The 18936-nt window shown below is 45.5% G+C and overlaps 1 protein-coding gene across 4 annotated transcripts in view; it reads left to right on the top strand.

The window, feature by feature from the left end:
- Positions 1 to 18936, top strand: part of MSI1 (musashi RNA binding protein 1) — a 62980-nt gene that overhangs the window by 10311 nt on the left and 33733 nt on the right. For all 4 annotated transcript variants that reach the window (XM_087880160.1, XM_034438456.3, XM_034438455.3 and 1 more), the window contains 2 exons: positions 8715 to 8756; positions 14992 to 15084. In XM_087880160.1, the coding sequence (XP_087736286.1) occupies positions 8715 to 8756; positions 14992 to 15084 (135 nt within the window). The remainder of the gene's footprint in view (positions 1 to 8714; positions 8757 to 14991; positions 15085 to 18936) is intronic.

The raw sequence follows: 18936 nt of genomic DNA, 5'->3' as shown, positions 1-18936 counted from the left end.
CTACCTTGAAAGGATGGAAGGCTGAGTCAACCTTGAGCCTGATGAGATTTGAACTTGCAGTAATTGCAGGCAGCTAAGTGCTACTTAATAGCACTTTAGTCTGCTGCGCCACCAACGCTCATATCCCCTTTCCGTGTTGGCCAAGAAAAAAAATGGGGGAAGGCTTGGACATTTCTCCTGAATGTTTTGTTGTGCCAAAAGATTCCCTCCCCCCCCCAACTCTTCTGGTAAAGCAGCTGGACTTCAGTTTGCTGGATGGGAAAGGAAATGTGGTTGTCAGAAGGATGCAAGCCATCAAGGCAGGGACCTGGAACACTAACTCTGAATCCTTGTCTGTCCCTTTGGAATAATAATAATAATAATAATTGGCTGAGTTCCCACAACACGCTGAACTCTTTACTTGGGTTATCCAAACAGACCGGCTGTGTTCATACAAGATGCTGCGCCCAAATCAATAAAGCCTTTAATGGGCCAATGGGATGATGGCCTGGTTCACAGGACACGGAAGGTGTTGGCGGAGTTCCTACAATTACATGGAGCCACCAATCTCCTGGCTGCCCTTCAGCCCAGCATGGCAAGCGAGACCAGTCGGGAGGGAGGGTCTCCTTGCAGAGGCTCCCAGCCTTCCCCATGCTGGGAATCTGTCCAGTTCCTTTTAAATTTGGTTATGCAGACCCCAGGCCATGAGTTGGCTTGGTTGGTCCCTTAATAAAAATAGCCAGAGGGACATTATGGGGTTTATTTGTTGGATCTCGGTCCTGCCTTTTGTATGGAAGCTCAAGACACCATATCTGTAGTGCTCTTTTCTCCTATTTGTTCTCATCACAACAGCCCTACGAGGTAGGAGAGAGCAACTGGCCCAACGCCCTAAGGAGCTTCTGTGCTGGGGATGGGTGGGGACCAGAAGCTGCATTTCTTGATGCAGCCCTAGGTTGCGTCAACAGAAGGATAGTATCAAGATCATGCGAAGTATTAGTACTACTTTGGTAAGTAAGACCACACTTTGAACATTGCATCCAATTTTGGTCACCAGAATATAAAAAAGAGGCTGAGACTCTGGAAAGAGTACAGAGAAGAATGACAAAGATGGTTAGGGGGCTGGAGGCTAAAACATAGGAAGAACAGTTGCAGGAATTGGGTGTTTCTGGTTTAATGAAAAGAAGGACATGATAGCAGTCTTCCAATATTTGAGCGGCTCCTACAAAGACGAGGGAGTCAAACTATTTTCCAAAGCACCTGAAGGCAGGACAAGAAGCAACGGATGGAAACTAATCAAGGAGAGAAGCAACCTGCAATTAAGAAGGGATTTCACAATAGTGAGAACAATTAATCAGTGGAAAAACTTGCCTCCAGAAGTTGTGGGTGCACCATCGCTGGAGGTATTTAAGAAATCTGAAAAGGTGCAGGGTCTCCTGCTTGAGTAAGGGTTGGACTAGAAAACCTCCAAGGTCCCTCCCAACTCTGCTATTCTGTATTCTGATGCCAGTCCAGCTTCCTATCCTCTGTCCCCTACTTCACATTTGTGATTGAGGAGATCCGGGTTCAAGTTGCCCTTCACCCAGTGACTTTGGACAAGTGACTGTCCCTCAGACCCAACTACCTCCACAGGATTGTGGTTAGAAAAAAAGCAGATAAATAAAATAAAAAGTTTCTCCAGTAACCGGACAGAAAGAACTATAGGATGGCATTGGGATGGGAGGCTTATCCAAAAATTGGGTACAAGAGAACGCAAATCAACAGAGTCGTCTTTGGAGGGTTTCCATAAATGGGAATTATTTATGAAATGGGAGGAGGGCTTTGTCAACTTGCAGGTGAGAATTTCCAGAATTGGGTGCTCCTACCTATTCAAATATAATCTCTGCCTCTGGAAAGCTAGGATGTCAGGAAAGAGCAGGCTGGATTCCTAGCCTCTGATTTTTTTTTTCTGTGCTCAGGGTCATTGGGCGAAGGACCACACCATCCTGAAAGGAGGAAAGGATGAAAGGAGCACACCATCCTTTAGACCAGTGTTTCTCAACCATGGCAACTGGAAGATGTGTGGACTTCAGTCCCCAGAATTCTTTGCTGGCTGGGGAATTCTGGGAGTTGAGGTCCACACGTCTTCATGGTTGAGAAACCCTGCACAGCAGTCACAAGCAGATGTGTCCCACAATGTGCCTATCTCTGAAATGCACCAAAGCCCAAATATGCTTTTTGGCTCTTCCTAGCCTCTGCCCAAGGTGGTAAGGCTGTCATCCCGGGCCCCTTTTTATCCCCTGAGGGGCCACAGGCCCCAAGTGAGAGAGCAAAATAATAAAACAATACGTGTGAAGGTTAGGGAGTCCTGAATTCCAAGACACAAACTCACTGGGAGCCTGAGGGAATCCCCATGAAGTGGGGCAGAAAATCCTTCATTCTTTTATTTTTCCATGGGAAAAAATTTGCCATTTAAAAAAAAAATCATTTTTCTCCCAGAAAATTAATTAGCGGCATAATGAGTGGATACAAAGATTGCTCAGATTGGATAGCACTGAAGTTATAATTAGCTTTTCTTTCTTTTCTTTTTTTAAAGAGAAAGGTGATTATCTGTAGGAATCAACCATGCATATATAATAGAGCTCATTGGGGCATGCTAAAAAGGGTACACGAATAATTTCATCCTCTCTTATTATATTCCCCTTAAAATGTAAACAGGACCAGCAGGTGTCTGGCATTGCTATGGAGGGGTTATAGTTGCAGGTATGCTGATCTTAAAAGGCCTTCCAATAAAGCTTGGAATCAGGAAAAAAAACCCACACACATTCCAATAAAAGATATTTTGAACCTGGCCTTCAGGCTGCTGGAACGGGGCCATGCCAGAGTCAGTTGTGAGAGCGAATGGAAGTTCCACAGCGAGAGGGAGGGGGGCAAAACACAGACCCAGAAAATCTGCAAATGGGAGAGAAGCCCCCACCTGCCCCCAGGATTCACTCTGATGGTCTGATCAGGCTTTCAGCTCCCTCCATGTAAGGTCAGCCAATAAACTTTCCTGTCACATGACAAATTAAAATTTGGTAACCACTTTGGGGTCTGCTGAAGTCCTATTTTCCAACTTTAGGGAGATCCCATTTGCCTCTGGAATGTGTGTCTGGTTGTCTGCATTTGGGAAATAATTTTTAGAAGAAAGTTCACTAAAGATTTAAGGACATGGGCTAAGGCTTCAAGGCTTGCCAGACCGAACTGGGCACTACTCCACCCAAAAGATTCTACCCTGGTAGGAGTTTTGTGCCACGCATGCCAACCTGCTTAATGGGAAATCCTTGGTCAAGTGTGATGTGCAAATTGAAGTTGCCACTTCTGGTTTACAAAACCAGAATGGAAAACTGGCTATTTGCTGCTACGCCATCATGGTAGCATGATGGCTTGGTAGGATTGACTAGAATAGAATAGAATAACAGAGTTGGAAGGGACCTTGGAGGTTTTCTAGTCCAACCCCCTGCCCAGGCAGGAAACCCTACACCACTTCAGACAAATGGTTATCCAACATCTTCTTAAAAATTTCCAGTGTTGGAGCATTCACAGCTTCTGCGGGCAAGTTGTTTCACTTATTAATTGTTCTAACTGTCAGGAAATTTCTCCTTAGTTCTAGGTTGCTTCTCTCCTTGATTAGTTTCCACCCATTGCTTCTTGTTCTACACTCAGGTGCCTTTGAGAATTGCTTGACTCCCTCTTCTTTGTGGCAGCTCCTGAGATATTGGAACACTGCTATCATGTCTCTCCTAGTCCTTCTTTTCATTAAACTAGACATACCCAGTTCCTGCAACCGTTCTTCATATGTTTTAGCCTCCAGTCTCCTAATCATCTTCGTTGCTCTTATCTGCACTCTTTCTAGAGTCTCAACATCTTTTTTACATTGTGACAACCAAAGCTAGATGCAGTATTCCAAGTGTGTCCTTACCAAGGCATTATAAAGTGGTATTCTATCCCTCTGTTTATGCAGCCCAGAACTGTGTTGGCTTTCTTGGCAGCTGCTGCACACTGCTGGCTCATATCTAAATTGTTGCCCACTAGGACTCCAAGATGCCTCCCACAGTTAATACTATTGAGCAAAGTACCGTTGATTGGTTGGGGTTGAACCAAGAAGGCAGCACTGAACTCGGTCTCCTGACTGGTTGATGACCTGCAACAGTAATTCAGGTCCCCCAGGAGGGAAGTACACAAGTTTAGGGCCATATTGCAAATTTTCTGGGGGTTAAGGATGAAATAGACCTGCTTAATAGCACTATCCCCATTGTGACTTCTGTCAGTTTGGTGCTGAATTTTGGTAGCATGTTCTTGAGATCTTTCAGGGGCCATAAATAGGCTCACCTGAGTTTAATCACCCACAGTGTTTGATGCACTTATACCACTTGTAAAGGGTCAATGGATCTGCGAAGGATCTACTGCCTTTTAATTTCAAGGATGTTATTAGGATTTTGCATGATTTTAGCCCTTCTGCCCATATGCAGCATTCCCAAAACCTCTTGGCCAATGGCCAGGGAACCTTGAGCAAGATTGGTCTGCTTAAATGTACTTTTTGTGTTTTTCCCTAAGTCAGTTCAAATGTTTTTGGTAGTCTGGGAGGTACTTATCTAGCATATAAAATCATTTTTCCTCAGGTCCATGCTCCCTGGATCATAAATCGAATAAATATGCTAGAACAGAAAAACTTATGGTTCAGGAAATTCTGTTGGTTCAAGTTTTGTAAAAATCTATGTTGTTAGGGAAGGCAGTGTCTTTTGCATTCAGCTGGCAAAAAATGAACAAAATGGCATCAGGACTGTGGCCTATCCAGTCCAAGACAACAGTTCCCATCGCTGAGCGTGGGGAGAATGACATGGGCCATAGCAATTGTAGTCCAGAGAATCCCACATTGGAGGTGTTCGATTTAACTGAGTGTAACAATGTGGAAGTCTACCTGGAGTTAAAAATCCTGGTTGCATTCAATGAAATTTGCTCACAATTGAAGTCTCTGCCTTCCTTTGCATCTCCTGTGATGTTTCTGGTTTTATCAACCATATCATATTCCATTTCATGCAGGGCCCTGCCTCGAAATCTGATATGATGGAAACTGATGTATAAAGTAAATTTTGAATTAAATACACTAAAGCCACTCACAGTAGTGTAAAATGCTAGATATCTAGATAGATTGTCAGGATGAGTGAAGGCAATAGATAAACTTTTCTCCATGGGTCTTTTGTGGGGAGGGGGATTTGAGAAGAAGGCACGGTCCATCTTTGGGACAGTGGGACAGTTGGAGGCCCAGATTCTTCACAGTAAATGAAAAGAAAGGAGGCAGCCAATCCATCAGTGAATAGAATAGAAGAATAGAATAGAATAGAATAGAATAGAATAGAATAGAATAGAATAGAATAGAATAGAATAGAATAGAATAGAATAGAATAGAATAGAATTTTTTATTGGCCAAATGTGATTGGACACACAAATAATTTCTCTTGGTGCATACGCTCTCAGTGTACATAAAAGAAAAGATATGTTCATCAAGAATCATAAGGTACAACACTTAATGATAGTCATAGGGTACAAATAAGCAATAACAATATCAATATAAATCTTAAGGATACCAGCAACAAGGTTACAGTCATACAGTCATAAGTGGAAGGAGATGGGTGATGGGAACAATGAGAAGATTAATAGTAGTGCAGACTTAGTGAATAGTTTGACAGTGTTGAGGGAATTATTTGTTGAGCAGAGTGATGGCGTTCGGGGAAAAAACTGTCCTTGTGTCTAGCTGTTCTGGTGTGCAGTGCTCTATAGCGTCATTTTGAGGGTAGGAGTTGAAACAGTTTATGTCCAGGATGCGAGGGGTCTGTGAATATTTTCCCAGCCCTCTTTTTGACTCGTGCAGTATACAGGTCCTCCGTGGAAGGCAGGTTGGTAGCAGTTGTTTTTTCTGCAGTTCTAATTATCCTCTGAAGTCTGGGTCTGTCTGGTTGGGTTGCAGAAAGGAACAAGAATAGGAAAAGGAAGCAGCTCTGCCTGCTGGCCAGCTCAGAAAACAGGGGAACCTTGCTGTGTTGCATGCAGCTGGAAAGGCCTTCAAAAGCCCGGTCTTTGCTGGCTCTTTGCCCTGCAGAGGACAACCTCTTCTTTCCTGGGATGGAAAGTCGATGAAGTGAGGGAGCTGCTGATGGGATGCCCTCCCAGCAAACTGAGGACACCAGAAGGAATTCCTTCACCAGGGCTTGTGTGGCATGAACGCATGGACCTTCAGCAGCCTCATTTAGAGAGAACATAGGACATAGAATAACAAGACCGGAAGGGGCCTTGGAGGTCTCCTAGTCCTACCCCCTGTATTTTCAGACTTTCCAAATTTGCATTTGAAATGTTTTTCAAAAGAAGAGAATCCTTGAGGGGTGGAAGAGGATATTCTTGAAGGCATTTAGTGGCCAAGGACTTGATTGTGGGTGGGAATATCCGGTCTTGGATGGTATAGTCCAGGGGTCCTCAGCCTCCCTGGTTCCCCAGCCTTCCATTCCGCCCAGTGGACCCCCTAAGAGGGAACACCTGCAGTATCCTTAACAAACACGGTGTCCTTAGGCTGGTTTCAAGAGGAAGCTGGACGGATGGCTTAGGTGGTTTTGCTCCCTGTGGCAGAGGGAGAGACTAGATGATCCTCATGGTCCCCAAAATTTCCATGATTTTGGCCCCCAAATGCGTGCATTACACCAAGAAAATTCTGAAGCTGTGGTTTTTGTTGTTACAGTATCATTGCATCTGTGGGGCCATGCCCCACCTCTCCCTGCTGCCCATTCCTTTCTCCATAAAGATGTTGTGACCAGGCAGGTGGGCAGTCTTGCCCCAGAGAAATGGGAGGGGAGGGGAATTCTCCTGCCTCAGAGAAAACATCCACCTAACTGGTCCACCTGCACAATTTGATGGGGAATTTGGCCCATTCTAGTTGGTGTATTATTAACCCTGGTGGGTGGGTGGAGTCTCCCATAGGTAGAGGAGGTGAGGCCACAGAATCCAGTTCAGCCTCTCGAGAGCTGTGCCTTCCGGGCACCTGGCACGTCTTGGGAAAGGTGGAGCCGCCCCAAGCTGGGACACCGGAGGGCAGATGCTTCCAGGCCTCGACTTTCCCCGCATGGCAGGGAGGGCTCCCCTCTCTCTCTGCCAAACGCTCTTCCTCTTTATGCTGGGGGTGGGCTCCCTGTACCCCTCCTCTCTCTGGCTGACATGCCTTCCCCTCCTCAATAAAGCAGCAGTAGAGTCACCTCGGCTCCCTTCTCAGGTGAGCTGTTTGAAAGACAACATGGCCTCCACAGGAGTGGGATTTTAATCCCTTCAGGCCTCCCAGACCAGGAATGCAAATTGAGACATCCGGGACAAACAGCTGTTCACCTCCAGATGTTGAGATCCCCTCTGAGGCTGATTTTGTTGTCAAATGGCTTGTTCTGGAAGGAGACAGTTTTCCTGCTGCCCTCCCACCCTGCTGCACCCTGCCTCTTGCTAACTTAAACCCCTTATTCCGTCACCTGTGCTCCAAAACGGGCCTTGAGTTTTTGCTCTGTGAAGCCTTTTCACATTTTGGAAGGTTGCCCTTCCGGAACCTTTTGGTCACCACCGTACTACAAAAAAGATGTGGAGACTTTGGAAAAAGTTCAGAGAAGAGCAACTAAGATGATCAAAGGCCTGGAGACTAAAACATGAAGAATGGCTGCAGGTTTGAGCCAACCTTGAGCTGGTCAGGATCGAACTCCTGGCTGTGGGGCAGAGTTAGCTTGCAATACTGCATGGATGGATGGATGGATGGATGGATGGAAGGAAGGAAAGAAGGAAGGAAGGAAGGAAGGAAGGAAGGACACTAGCAATATCTCTTAGCCTTATATACCGCTTCACAATGCTTTCCAGCCCTCTCTAAGAGGTTTACAATCAGTGAAGAACAGTTGCAGGATTTGGGTTTGGCTAGTCTAAAGAAAAGAAGAATTGGGGGGACATGATAGCAGTCTTCCAGTATTTGAGGGGGGACAAATTATTCTCCAAAGCACCAGAAGGCAGGACAAGAAGCAACGAGTGGAAACTAATCAAGGAGAGAAGCAACCTAACTATGCTGGCCGGAGAATTCTGGGAATTGAAGTCCAGTTAAATAAAGTCTTAAAACTGCCAAGTTTGAAGACCTCTGATTTAAATGGATGATGGTTCATATAACAACTGCTGCAAACAAGGCCATAAAATTATTTCTATTCATGTAGGTGCCCCGACTTATGACAATTGACTTATGACCGGATTTTTGGTTGTAATGGAACTATTACCGGTACTTTCCATGATTTGAAATTCCATACTTGCAAATGTTGTCTTTTTGGCTGCCATGCTGCTCTGCTAAATGATGATCGATTAGAGTTCAAAATCCTTGCCTCACCTGTGTGTTCTTCTTCACTGGTTTATATTTAAACTTCATTCATTCTTTTCTCTTCTGCCCCCCTCTGTAATTTCCAAGATTCTTTTGAATAGTTAACATCTACCAGGAAATCCTGCCAAGTTCTACTTTCGTGAAGGGGATCTCAGGGAAACTCTGGATGGCACCCCAGTTTTTAATTGTTACACCCAGCAGGTTGTCATATTCTTCGTCATGCATGTTCTTTTATGCTGCTGTGTTATTTTTCTGCATACGATGGTGGAGAATATTTGGTCCCCAGTAAAAACTGTAGATACACCAACCTGATTGGAAAACAAAAATCATGTTTCTCTTTCAGATTGACCCAAAGGTCGCCTTCCCTCGCAGAGCTCAGCCCAAGGTAGGTACACTTAATTCATCTAATTGTTACATTTTTATTTTAAAGAAAAACTAGTACCGTATGTTGGTCTTCAGAACAAAAGCAAAACAAAACAGTGGCAAAAAGTAAGCTAAAAAGAAAATGTAAAACAGAGCACCAAAATGCAAAACGTAAACCACAAGAGTTTCTAGGCAGCAGAAATGAAAATGACAAAATCTGAAGTAGTTTCAGGCTGGTGGCTGCATTATAGAGAATCCATAGACAGTTTCAGCTCCCACCTGAACTGATATGTTTGGCCATCATGCTCAGTTGTGGTCTGGTAGCTTGTATCTTTATTTTGATCTTTGTTCCTCTGTCCGTTTTTGAGTCCCCAACGGATGGTTACGACTCAGAAAACCGTCAGCAAAGCTTTGCAAGCCACAGCTACTGGGTTTGTGCGTTTTGTGTAAAACGCCACTTTGAGTGACTTAATAAAGGAGGGATCTAATAAACTTTAATATAAATAAAGCTAACACTTAATAAACCTTGTTTATTAAGCATGGACTCTTTGTGTTCCATGGAAAGCCATCCTGTTGACCTGGGCTGCTTTAAGGGCCAGCAGAGTTAAAAGCTGAGCCAATCAGTAGAGCCACCAGCTCTCTCCAAGACAGAGATGGTGAGGACGCTTCACTAGTGTAAATCTGTTTGGGTTGAACCACGGGAGTCTCAAGTCTATTTTGAGCTGTGGCGATACCGGCTGACAATTATAGAAATAGCCCTAGCACTTAGACTTATATACCACTTCACAGTGCTTTTACAGCCCTCTCTAAGCGGTTTACAGAGTCAGCATCTTTTCCCCAACAATCTGGGCCCTCATTTTACCCACCTCGGAAGGATAGAAGGCTGAGTCAACCTTGAGCCAGTCAGGATCGAACTCATGGCAGTGGGCAGAGTTTGCCTGCAATACTGCATTCTAGCCACTGGGCACCATGGAAGGAAGGAAGGAAGGAAGGAAGGAAGGAAGGAAGGAAGGAAGGAAGGAAGGAAGGAAGGAAGGAAGGAAGGAAGGAAGGAAAACAGCAATAGGAATAGCCCACCGCTTCACAGTGCTTTCCGGCCTCTCTGAGCATTTACAGAATCAGCCTCTTGCCCCCAACAATCTGGGTCCCCATATTACCCACCTCGGAAGGATAGAAGGCTGAGTCAACCTTGAGCCAGTCAGGATCGAACTCATGGCAGTGGGCAGAGTTTGTCTGCAATACTGCATTCTAGCCACTGGGCACCATGGATGGATGGAAGGAAGGAAGGAAGGAAGGAAGGAAGGAAGGAAGGAAGGAAGGAAGGAAGGAAAACAGCAATAGCCCACTGCTTCACAGTGCTTTCCGGCCTCTCTGAGCATTTACAGAATCAGCCTCTTGCCCCCAACAATCTGGGTCCCCATATTACCCACCTCGGAAGGATAGAAGGCTGAGTCAAACTTGAGCCAGTCAGGATCGAACTGCTGGCAGTGGGCAGAGTTATGGAAGGAAGGAAGAGAGTGAGGGAGGGAGGGAGGGAGGAAGAAAGAAAGGCAATATCAATAGCAATTAGGCTTATATAACGCTTCACAGTGCTTTCCAGCCTTCTCTAAGCAGTTTACAGAGTCAGCCTGTTGCCCCCAACACTCTGGGTCCCCATTTTACCCATCTCGGAAGGATGGAAGGCTGAGTCAACCTTGCGCCGATCAGAATCGAACTCCTAGCTGTGGGCAGAGTCAGCCTGCAATACTGCATTCTAACCATTGTGTACCATGGATGGATGGATGGATGGAAGGAAGGGGAAAAGGAAGAGCAATAGCACTTAGACTTATATACTGCTTCACAGTGCTTCACAGCCCTCTCTAAGCGATTTACAGAGTCAGCATCCTGCCCACCCCAACAATCTGAGTCCTCATTTTAACAACCTTGGAAGAACGGAAAGCTGAGTCAACTTTGAGCCAGTCAGGATCGAACTGCTGGCAGTGGAAAGAGTCAGCCTGTGATGCTGCTTTCTAACCACTGCGCCACCACGGCTCACGAAATGGTGGTCTTATACAGGTAGTCCTCAACTTATGACCACATTTGGGACCAGCACGTTTTGGGCAGACCTTTGCAGGCCCAGAGGCTGCAGTTCAATCTCTTATCATTCTAGCATTTTGGGGGAGCCACCCAGGGATGTTGGGCGTCACAAAAGGGGCAGAGCCAATTTTTTTCTCCTCCTTTTTGGGTTGGAGGGTGGGTTAAGATTAGACTTTCAAGGCCTTCCAGACAAGAAGCAGAAGAAATTCTAGCTCTCTCTTTATTGTAAGGTTAAATGAACAGAATCTTGCAAGTCTGAAAGCCTCCCCCCCTCTCTTTTCCTTTTTACTCCCTAGGAAGCTAGGGAGGGTCCCTTCTGAAACGCTTCCCACGCCCCCTTTCCTTCCTTCCGTGAAACGGGAGAACTTCGCGTGATTGTTTAGTCTGCGGCTCTTCCTGTGTCTTTCAAGGTCATTCCCACATATGAGTGTAGGATTTTATTTCTTCCTCATTAGATTTATATCCTGCTTTTATTTTATAGGACTCAAGGCCAGCGGTGGGTTTCACTTATTTTTACCACTTGCTTCGCGCATGCGTGCACCTTTTGTGCATGCACCTGGCCTCAAAAACGTAGCTAAATAGGATGGCATAGCTCCGGGGTGGGGGGGCGGGGGGGGCTCGCAATCTCTGCTACCAGTTTGCCCGAATACCGGCTGAATACCACCTCTGCTCAAGGCACTGAAAATAATGCTCCCGCCTCCTGTTTGCCCCACAACAACCAACCTATCAGCGGGTTGGACTGAGAGAGACACTGGCTTCTGTGCTAGTCCAGCGCTATAACCACGGCATCAAATTGCCTTTCACAAATGGGAGCAACTTTGCTTCTGGGAAACCAACCTTACCCACCACAGTCCTTAAAATCCCTAACCCCCCCCCTCCCCCATGCCAGCAGCAGGATTTGCCTTGTGTGCAACCTGTCAGCTTTCCCTTGTTTCAAATTAAAATAATTGTTACTGTTGTTATTGTTATTATTATTAGCGTATGGCATTGTTGCATTAGCCAGGAGACCACAATGCTGTTGCGGAGTAGTACAGGTAGTTCTCGACTTACAACAGTTTGTTTAGTGACCATTCAAAGTTACAGCGAACGACACTGAAAAAAGTGACGTATGACCATTTTTCACACTTAATGACTATTGCATCATCCCCATGGTCATGTGATTTATGTTCAGAACAGGAGTGGGTTCTACTTACCTTTACTACCAGTTCGCAACGGGGCCGCACATGCGCAGAAGCATTTTCATGACGTCAGGGTCAGTGGGCGGAGCCTCCCGCCGGTTTTACTACCGGTTCTATAGAACCGGTGGAAACCGGGGACAACCCACCACTGATTCAGATGCTTGACAACTGGTTCATATTTATGACGGTTGCAGTGTCCTGGGGTCATGTGATCCCCTTTTATGACCTTCTGACAAGCAAAGCCGATGGGGAAACTAGATTCACTTAACAGCTGCCTTTTGCTAACTTAACAACCGCAGTGATTCACTTAACAAATGTGACGGGAAAAGCCGTAAAACGGGGCAAGACTCACTTAACATATTTCTCACTTAGCAACAGAAATTTTGGACTCAGTTGTGGTCGTATGTTGAGGATTACCTTTAATTAGACTGTCAGCTCTGTTAGATAATCAATAGCACTTAGACTTATATACCACTTCATGGTGCTTTACTGCCTTCTCTACGTGGTTTACAGAGTCAGCCTCTTGCCAATAATTCGGGTCCTCATTTTACCGACCTCAGAAGGACGGGAGGCTGAGTCAACCTTGAGCCTGGTGAGATTTGAACTGCCAAATTGCAGCAGCCGGCAGTCAGCAGAAGTAGCCTGCAGTACTGACCTCTAACCACTGCGCCACTGTGGCTCATATGTTAGATACATGCTTGCAGGCTTCCCAAGGTGTGCCACAAGATTAAGAATAATTATTGAAAAAGGCCAAAACTGGATGAGACCAGGCATCCTGGTGGCACCAAAAAGATACCCACAGAGACCAAAATATTCCTAGCCACAAAGGCCACGTTCCTCTGTTAGATGGAGCCCTCATCCTGGAACATCACCATCTAACATTGAGAAAGGAAAACTGCCGGAAAAGGGTGGGATCCACATGCAGAAGTTCACCTGGGAAGCATTGAGTTTGGATGCTCTCCTTTCCCATGAAGGGTTCTCTGCTGAGCTCTCCTGATACTCCTCCCCCACCAGATATGCCCGAGAGGCTGCTGGGCTCCTTGTGCCAAGGGTGCTGTGGGCAGGTGGCCGAGCAGATCAGGTAGTCCAAGGAACAGCTCTGCGGCTCAGGGCTGGAACTGGGTTAATTCCATTAAGCAGTTTGGTGACAGAAGGTATTTTGCTTGGGGGATGGGGGGCAACGGAGGGCTTTCAAGACTGAAAATTGCAGTGGATTAACTCTGCACTCCGTTGAGTCATTCGAGGCAGATTCTTCTTGCAAAGCGAAGGCGTCAGGCCGAGGTGGTTGCAAGATCCTTCAAAATTAAGGTGTTCTGGAGCTGGAAATTGGGTGTCCTCCTGTGGTCTCTTCTGAAATGCACTTTGGCGTGTTGTGTCATCTCTCTCGTTCTCTCTCTCCCGTCTCTTCCCACGTTTAGTTTGCTTTCTATTGAAGTGGAAGCCAAGTATTCTGAAAGAAATCCAGTTCTGTGAAAGTATACATAATCCAAAAGTTAGAGCAATGCAGAATGTAATACGGTGCCAAATTGATCCATGCTACATTGCAAACAGCAAAAGCATAAAGAGAGAGCCACAGCCGTGAAAAAAGAAATTGGCAAAATGAGTTGGCAGGGGATGTTTGGCCCAAACTTTCTGTTTGCTGGCGATGCTGAAAAGCACACAAATTCCACAACTTTGCACTGTTTATTAAATGGGAAGACCTCATCTATCCCAGCATAACATGCCCATAATTCCATGTATCCCCGAAAATAAGACCTGTCTTATATTTTTTTGAACCCTGAAATAAGCACTTGGCCTTATTGCCATGCGCTCAGAAGCCCAATTGGGCTTACTATTAGGGGATGTCTTATTTTGGGGGAAACAGGGTAGTAATAGCACTTAGACTTATATACCGCTTTACAGTGCTTTTACAGCCCTCTCTAAGTGGTTTACAGAGTCAGCCTATTGCTCCCAACAATTTGGGTCCTCATTTTACCAACTTCAGAAGGACGGAAGGCTGATTCAACCTTGAGCCTGGTGAGATTCGAACTGCCAAATTGCAGTCAGCCAGCCGTCAGCAGAAATAGCCTGCAGTACTGCATTCTAACCACGGCGGCACTGAGGCTCATCATAGTCCCCATAGGCCACAGCTTGGCCCCTGTTGGGCTCTTCCTAAGAAGCCTTCTGGCATGTGAATGAAGAGAAGCTCCAGGTGGAAGGAGGGCAGGAGGGAGGGGAATCCCTCAAAAATCCAACGTCAGAAATGACCTTGCTGACTGGAGATCCGAGTATTTTGAGATAGTGCCACTTTGTGATGTTCACAGAATGTTGCCAATCTCCTTGGGGCAGAAGAAGCTGTGGCTGGTTGGTTCTTTTGCTTTGTGATTGCAATCCAGGCTGTTTGAAGGCAAGCTGCCCAATGTGGGAGCACTTAGGTTGCAGCACAAGCTCTCTACTCTCCTGGACATCTTTTGGCAGAGCAGGAGGCCTTCTGCTTGGGACCTCTGCAGAACATGGGTCAGCTTTGTTCCCAGCTCAGCCTGCTTTGGGACCTTCTCTTGCAAAAGCTTTTATTATTATTATTTACTTTATTCATTAAACATGAAACTGAGTCAACTGGACATTCAAAAATGCATCACAAATGCCACTGACTGGGGCTAATGGTTGATAGGGGTTGCTGCCAGCGTCCTAGGGATCAACCAAGTACCTTCTTAAGATGTACAATGTTCCGAGTAGCGCAGTTTTTTGCACTTCCGCTGGTGTTATTGCAGGAAGCTGCAATTTGCTGATGTATGTTATAAAATTCTTGGACATGGTACCAAGTGCCCCGATGACAATGGGTATCACGGTTACATGTTTCATCCATAGCCGTGGAGTTTCAATGGCCAGGTTGTGATATTTCATGATTTTTTCCAGTTCTTTTATTATTATTTATTGTTGTTGTTGTTATTATTACTATTACTATTATTATTATTAACGACTCTGAATCTTGCACTGCAGCCTCTTTCTCCTTCTGTTTTCTAGATGGTAACACGGACTAAGAAAATATTTGTAGGCGGCCTGTCTGTGAACACCACCGTGGAGGATGTCAAACAATATTTCGAGCAGTTTGGGAAGGTAAGCGCTTCGGGTCAGAGAGGGAATGAACTCTCCAATCCTTCAGTGTTTCAAGACTCGCCCCGTTTCCTCCAGGTGTTAGTCAGAGATTGGGAGTGCCTGCAAGGGCTCAGCATCCTGTCAAACTGCAGTTCTCGGGTTTCTGTGTTGAGGACGCTCGAAAGAAGAGCACCAATCCTAAAAATCCTTTTTCCTAAAACATCATCTATTAGAAATTTACCTATTGCGTTATACTCGCAGAAGCTAATATAAAGTCACCATTCTATCCAGGTTGTTCCAAAAGTGCTTTTTTCAAGAGGCAATGGGAATTTCTGGTTTTTCTTTGAAGACGTTTCGCTTCTCATCTAAGAAGCTTCTTTAGCTCTTCACCTTCTTCAGAGCTGAAGAAGCTTCTTGGATGAGAAGCGAAACGTCTTCAAAGAAAAACCAGAAAGTCCAGTTGTCTTCTGAAAAAAGCACCTTTGGGAAAACCATGACCTGGAGGACTGAGAGTCTCCAATAGACATTCTATTCAGGGACTCTCTGTCGGTGTGTGTGTGTGTGTGTGTGTGTGTGTTGTGCTTGTGTGTGTGCATGCAAAGCGTAGCGAAGGCAGCCACCATTTGATTCAACCCTGTCCTTCCATGACACCCTGGATTATAACTTCAGCATCTGGTGCAATTCATTGCAAAATATAATTAGGAGTCGAGTAGGTCTGGGGCTGATCAAAAGTTGGGCTATGAATTAACCAGTATTCTCTCCCCCCCTCCTGGCTGCTTCTCTGCTTTTTTGGGGGACAGAGTTTGACGGGGATAATAACTCAGAAGGGGAGTTATTTCTTTCTTTCTCACACCCAGGAATATAAGAGCTGCAGCCTGTAATTACTGTGGTGACAACCACAGATTGTTCTAAGTCATAACTGGTGTTTGTTGCCACCTGAAAGTTCGGTGGCTCCAACCTTTGAGGACGCTTTGAAAGGCCTCCTGTCAATCATGTGCTTTTGGCCATCCAGATTTTTGCAGCTCAGCCTGTGGTTTCCTGACTTCAAGGCACCTACGGCTTATGTCCTGTTGATGCCCTTTAGATAGGTCAAACTTCAGTTACCATATCCCAAAGGTGCTTTTTCAAGAGGCAACTGGACTTTCTGGTTTTTCTTTGAAGATGTTTTGCTTCTCATCCGAGAAGCTTCTTCAGCTCTGACTGGATGGGGGGGGGGGGGGACAGAATATAAATCCTTCCATTCCTCATCATCCAGTCAGAGCTGAAGAAGCTTCTTGGATGAGAAGCGAAATGCCTGCAAAGAAAAACCAGAAAGTCCAGTTGCCTCTTAGAAAAAGCACTTTTGGGACAACCATAACCTGGAGGATGGAGAGTCTCCATAGACATTCAGCTACCATAATTCCCCCTTCCCATTTTTTCCCTCCTCTCTGCTCATTCCAAACTTCGCAGCCTGCTACAAAACTTTAGGGATCCTGGCTGGAAAGACCAAACGGCACATTGGTAGCAGTCAGCATTTTTGCAAAAGCCAACACCTCTGCTGGCAATGCCATGGCATTGCTGGAAGGCCAGAGCCAACAATTTGGGAATTTCTTGATTTTCTTGGGTAGTTTTAAGGATGGATTATGCCTAAAATTCCCAAAAGGCCTGCCAGCTCTAGGTTTCTCAAGGCTCTCCAAAGGGCTTCTGGGAGTTATATGTGTGTCCCACAGCCAAAGGTTGTCCACCTTAAGAAGTTCTTGCCCTATGCAAGACAATTTCCTGGAAAACCGAATTCTGTCATTGGTCTTGTTTCCTCTGCCTGCCCTCCTTTCATGATGCCTATATAATTTTCTGCCTGATTTTGGGGGGTGGGGGTGGGAATCTTCTGCTCCCCTTTCTTTCTGAATCCTGCAAGATCACCTGGTGACTGCAAGGAGTTTCAAGAGTTTCATTTTGAGTTTTCATTGTTCCACAACCATCCTCCGATTCCTTGCATGGTTGGAGGCTTTGAACATTTTTGTTCTTGGCATTTTATTTTATCCATTGCTTTTGTTTTTAAAAGGATGGATAAAATGAAAGCACCAGTATACGGATATTTGCAACAATGTACCAGAAAAGCCAAGCAATCATAAAAAGGAACCGTTCACAAGAATAAAGCTACGGATTAAAATGGTAGCATTAAACCCATTTTTTTAAAGTTTAGAAAGTGAGTCAATCAAGGTCTTTTGGAGCCAAAACTATTATGAAGCCTTTCAGGGATGAGGGAGAACTATTTCCCTAGTGACAGCCTGCCTCTGTTCAAACACTAAAGAAGCGTCTCCAAAGACATTTGATAGGTGGATTCCACCTGGAGTCCTGCTTTGAAGTCGAGTCCTTATTCTTTGCATCATGCGTGCAACCAGGTTTGGGGATCCACCGAGCAGTTCCAGTTAACAGCCTGGTAAGCTGCATTTTCAGACGATGTGGTGGGCCACCCACTTGCAATGCCAGCCTAGGGAATTGGCGAGCTGTTTTCTTGATGAGGTGTTTTAGTAGCCACCTTCTCTCTTTCTGAAAGGGGAGACAGGCCTTGATGGACTTCAAGCTGGGTCAGCGTGAGCCCCCGTGCTGGGTTAAAGAGTGGGGTTTGAGCTGGAAGCTGCTGAAAGATAGATCTTGACTGAATACAGTCGAGTATTGAATACAGACTGAATGCAGTCGAATACAGGAAGAGCGCTTGGCTGGAATTGTCTAATGGGGTTTTTATTTTGTGAGAGAGGAATAAGGACAAGGAAGTGTCAGGATGGTGGAACCCTTCCTCCCCCAAGTGGTCTCCTCCATCCAGCTTATAATTTTCAATATTCCTGTTTGGAAATAACATTACTTTCAAGTAAGCGTTGTAAAGATCTTTGTGCCATATGTGAAAGACAGAGGAAGTTCTTAAGAGCTGCCCTTTCGGAGTTTTTCTCTTTGCTTCTGTGCCCCTGCTGCATTTTATACATCTGTGGGTGTGAATTAAGACGGGGGTAATTTTTGGCCTCCTCCTGCCAAAGGAAGAACACTAAAAATGGCAAAAAAAAAACCCACCCAAAGGCAAATGAAATTTCGTCTGTATTCTGGTGTTGCATGAAGCCCTCGCCTGATACATTCGGTTCTGCTTTGGCAGGGTGGGATTTCCCAGCCATTGTGTTCAAGGTTTCTAGCTTAGTGTTCTATGAGTACCATTGTGGCTTGGTCTGTAGATGCTCAATTGACTTGAGGATCCAGGTCAAGATTTGCATTTTGAAAGGCAAGAAGGGCCAGCTAGTGACCAAGAATGGAGGTCTTCTTCTCCGTGGTGGGCCTAGTCCATTCAAATACCTCACTGGGAAAGTTTGTTGAGGAGAAAGTTTGCCCTAGAGCTGATGCCTGGCCAACTGCTAATGGGGATGATCTTTTATTATATGTGGTGCCTGGCACCTTCAGGTTCTCCTGGAGTGAAGTTCTCTTGAGCATTGGCTGAATGCTGCTGGCCCCCCGACCTTCTTCTCGGCCAAAGCAGTCGCTCCCTTGCAGTGCAGGACACCCAGGATTCAGGGGCTAAATTCTCTTCTGTGACATTGCTTCCACAGAGCTCCTCCTTCTGTGGCCGTGGATGCCCTATGGTCAGTAGTTGGCACTGAAGGGGCACTTTCGTGTCCCAGCACCCCATAGATCAAAGGTACAAGTACAGTGTGTAGCTTCCCTATCCCCACTTCTGTCTTCCAACTCAGGAATCACAAAACCAGCCTCATCCCTTCTTTACTCTCTTCACGTAGCGCGCCCAAATACTTTTGTAGATCGATTCTCATTATGTGTATAGTTAGACTTAGATTTAAAAAAAAAAATACATCTCAGTTTTTTTATTTTTCTTTTTTCATCCTTCCCCTCCACTGT

This window comes from Pantherophis guttatus, chromosome 17, assembly GCF_059756535.1.
Source record: "Pantherophis guttatus breed Tessera chromosome 17, ASM5975653v1, whole genome shotgun sequence".
NCBI classification, from domain to species: domain Eukaryota; kingdom Metazoa; phylum Chordata; class Lepidosauria; order Squamata; family Colubridae; genus Pantherophis; species Pantherophis guttatus.
This window is presented reverse-complemented; position numbering and strand designations above follow the sequence as displayed.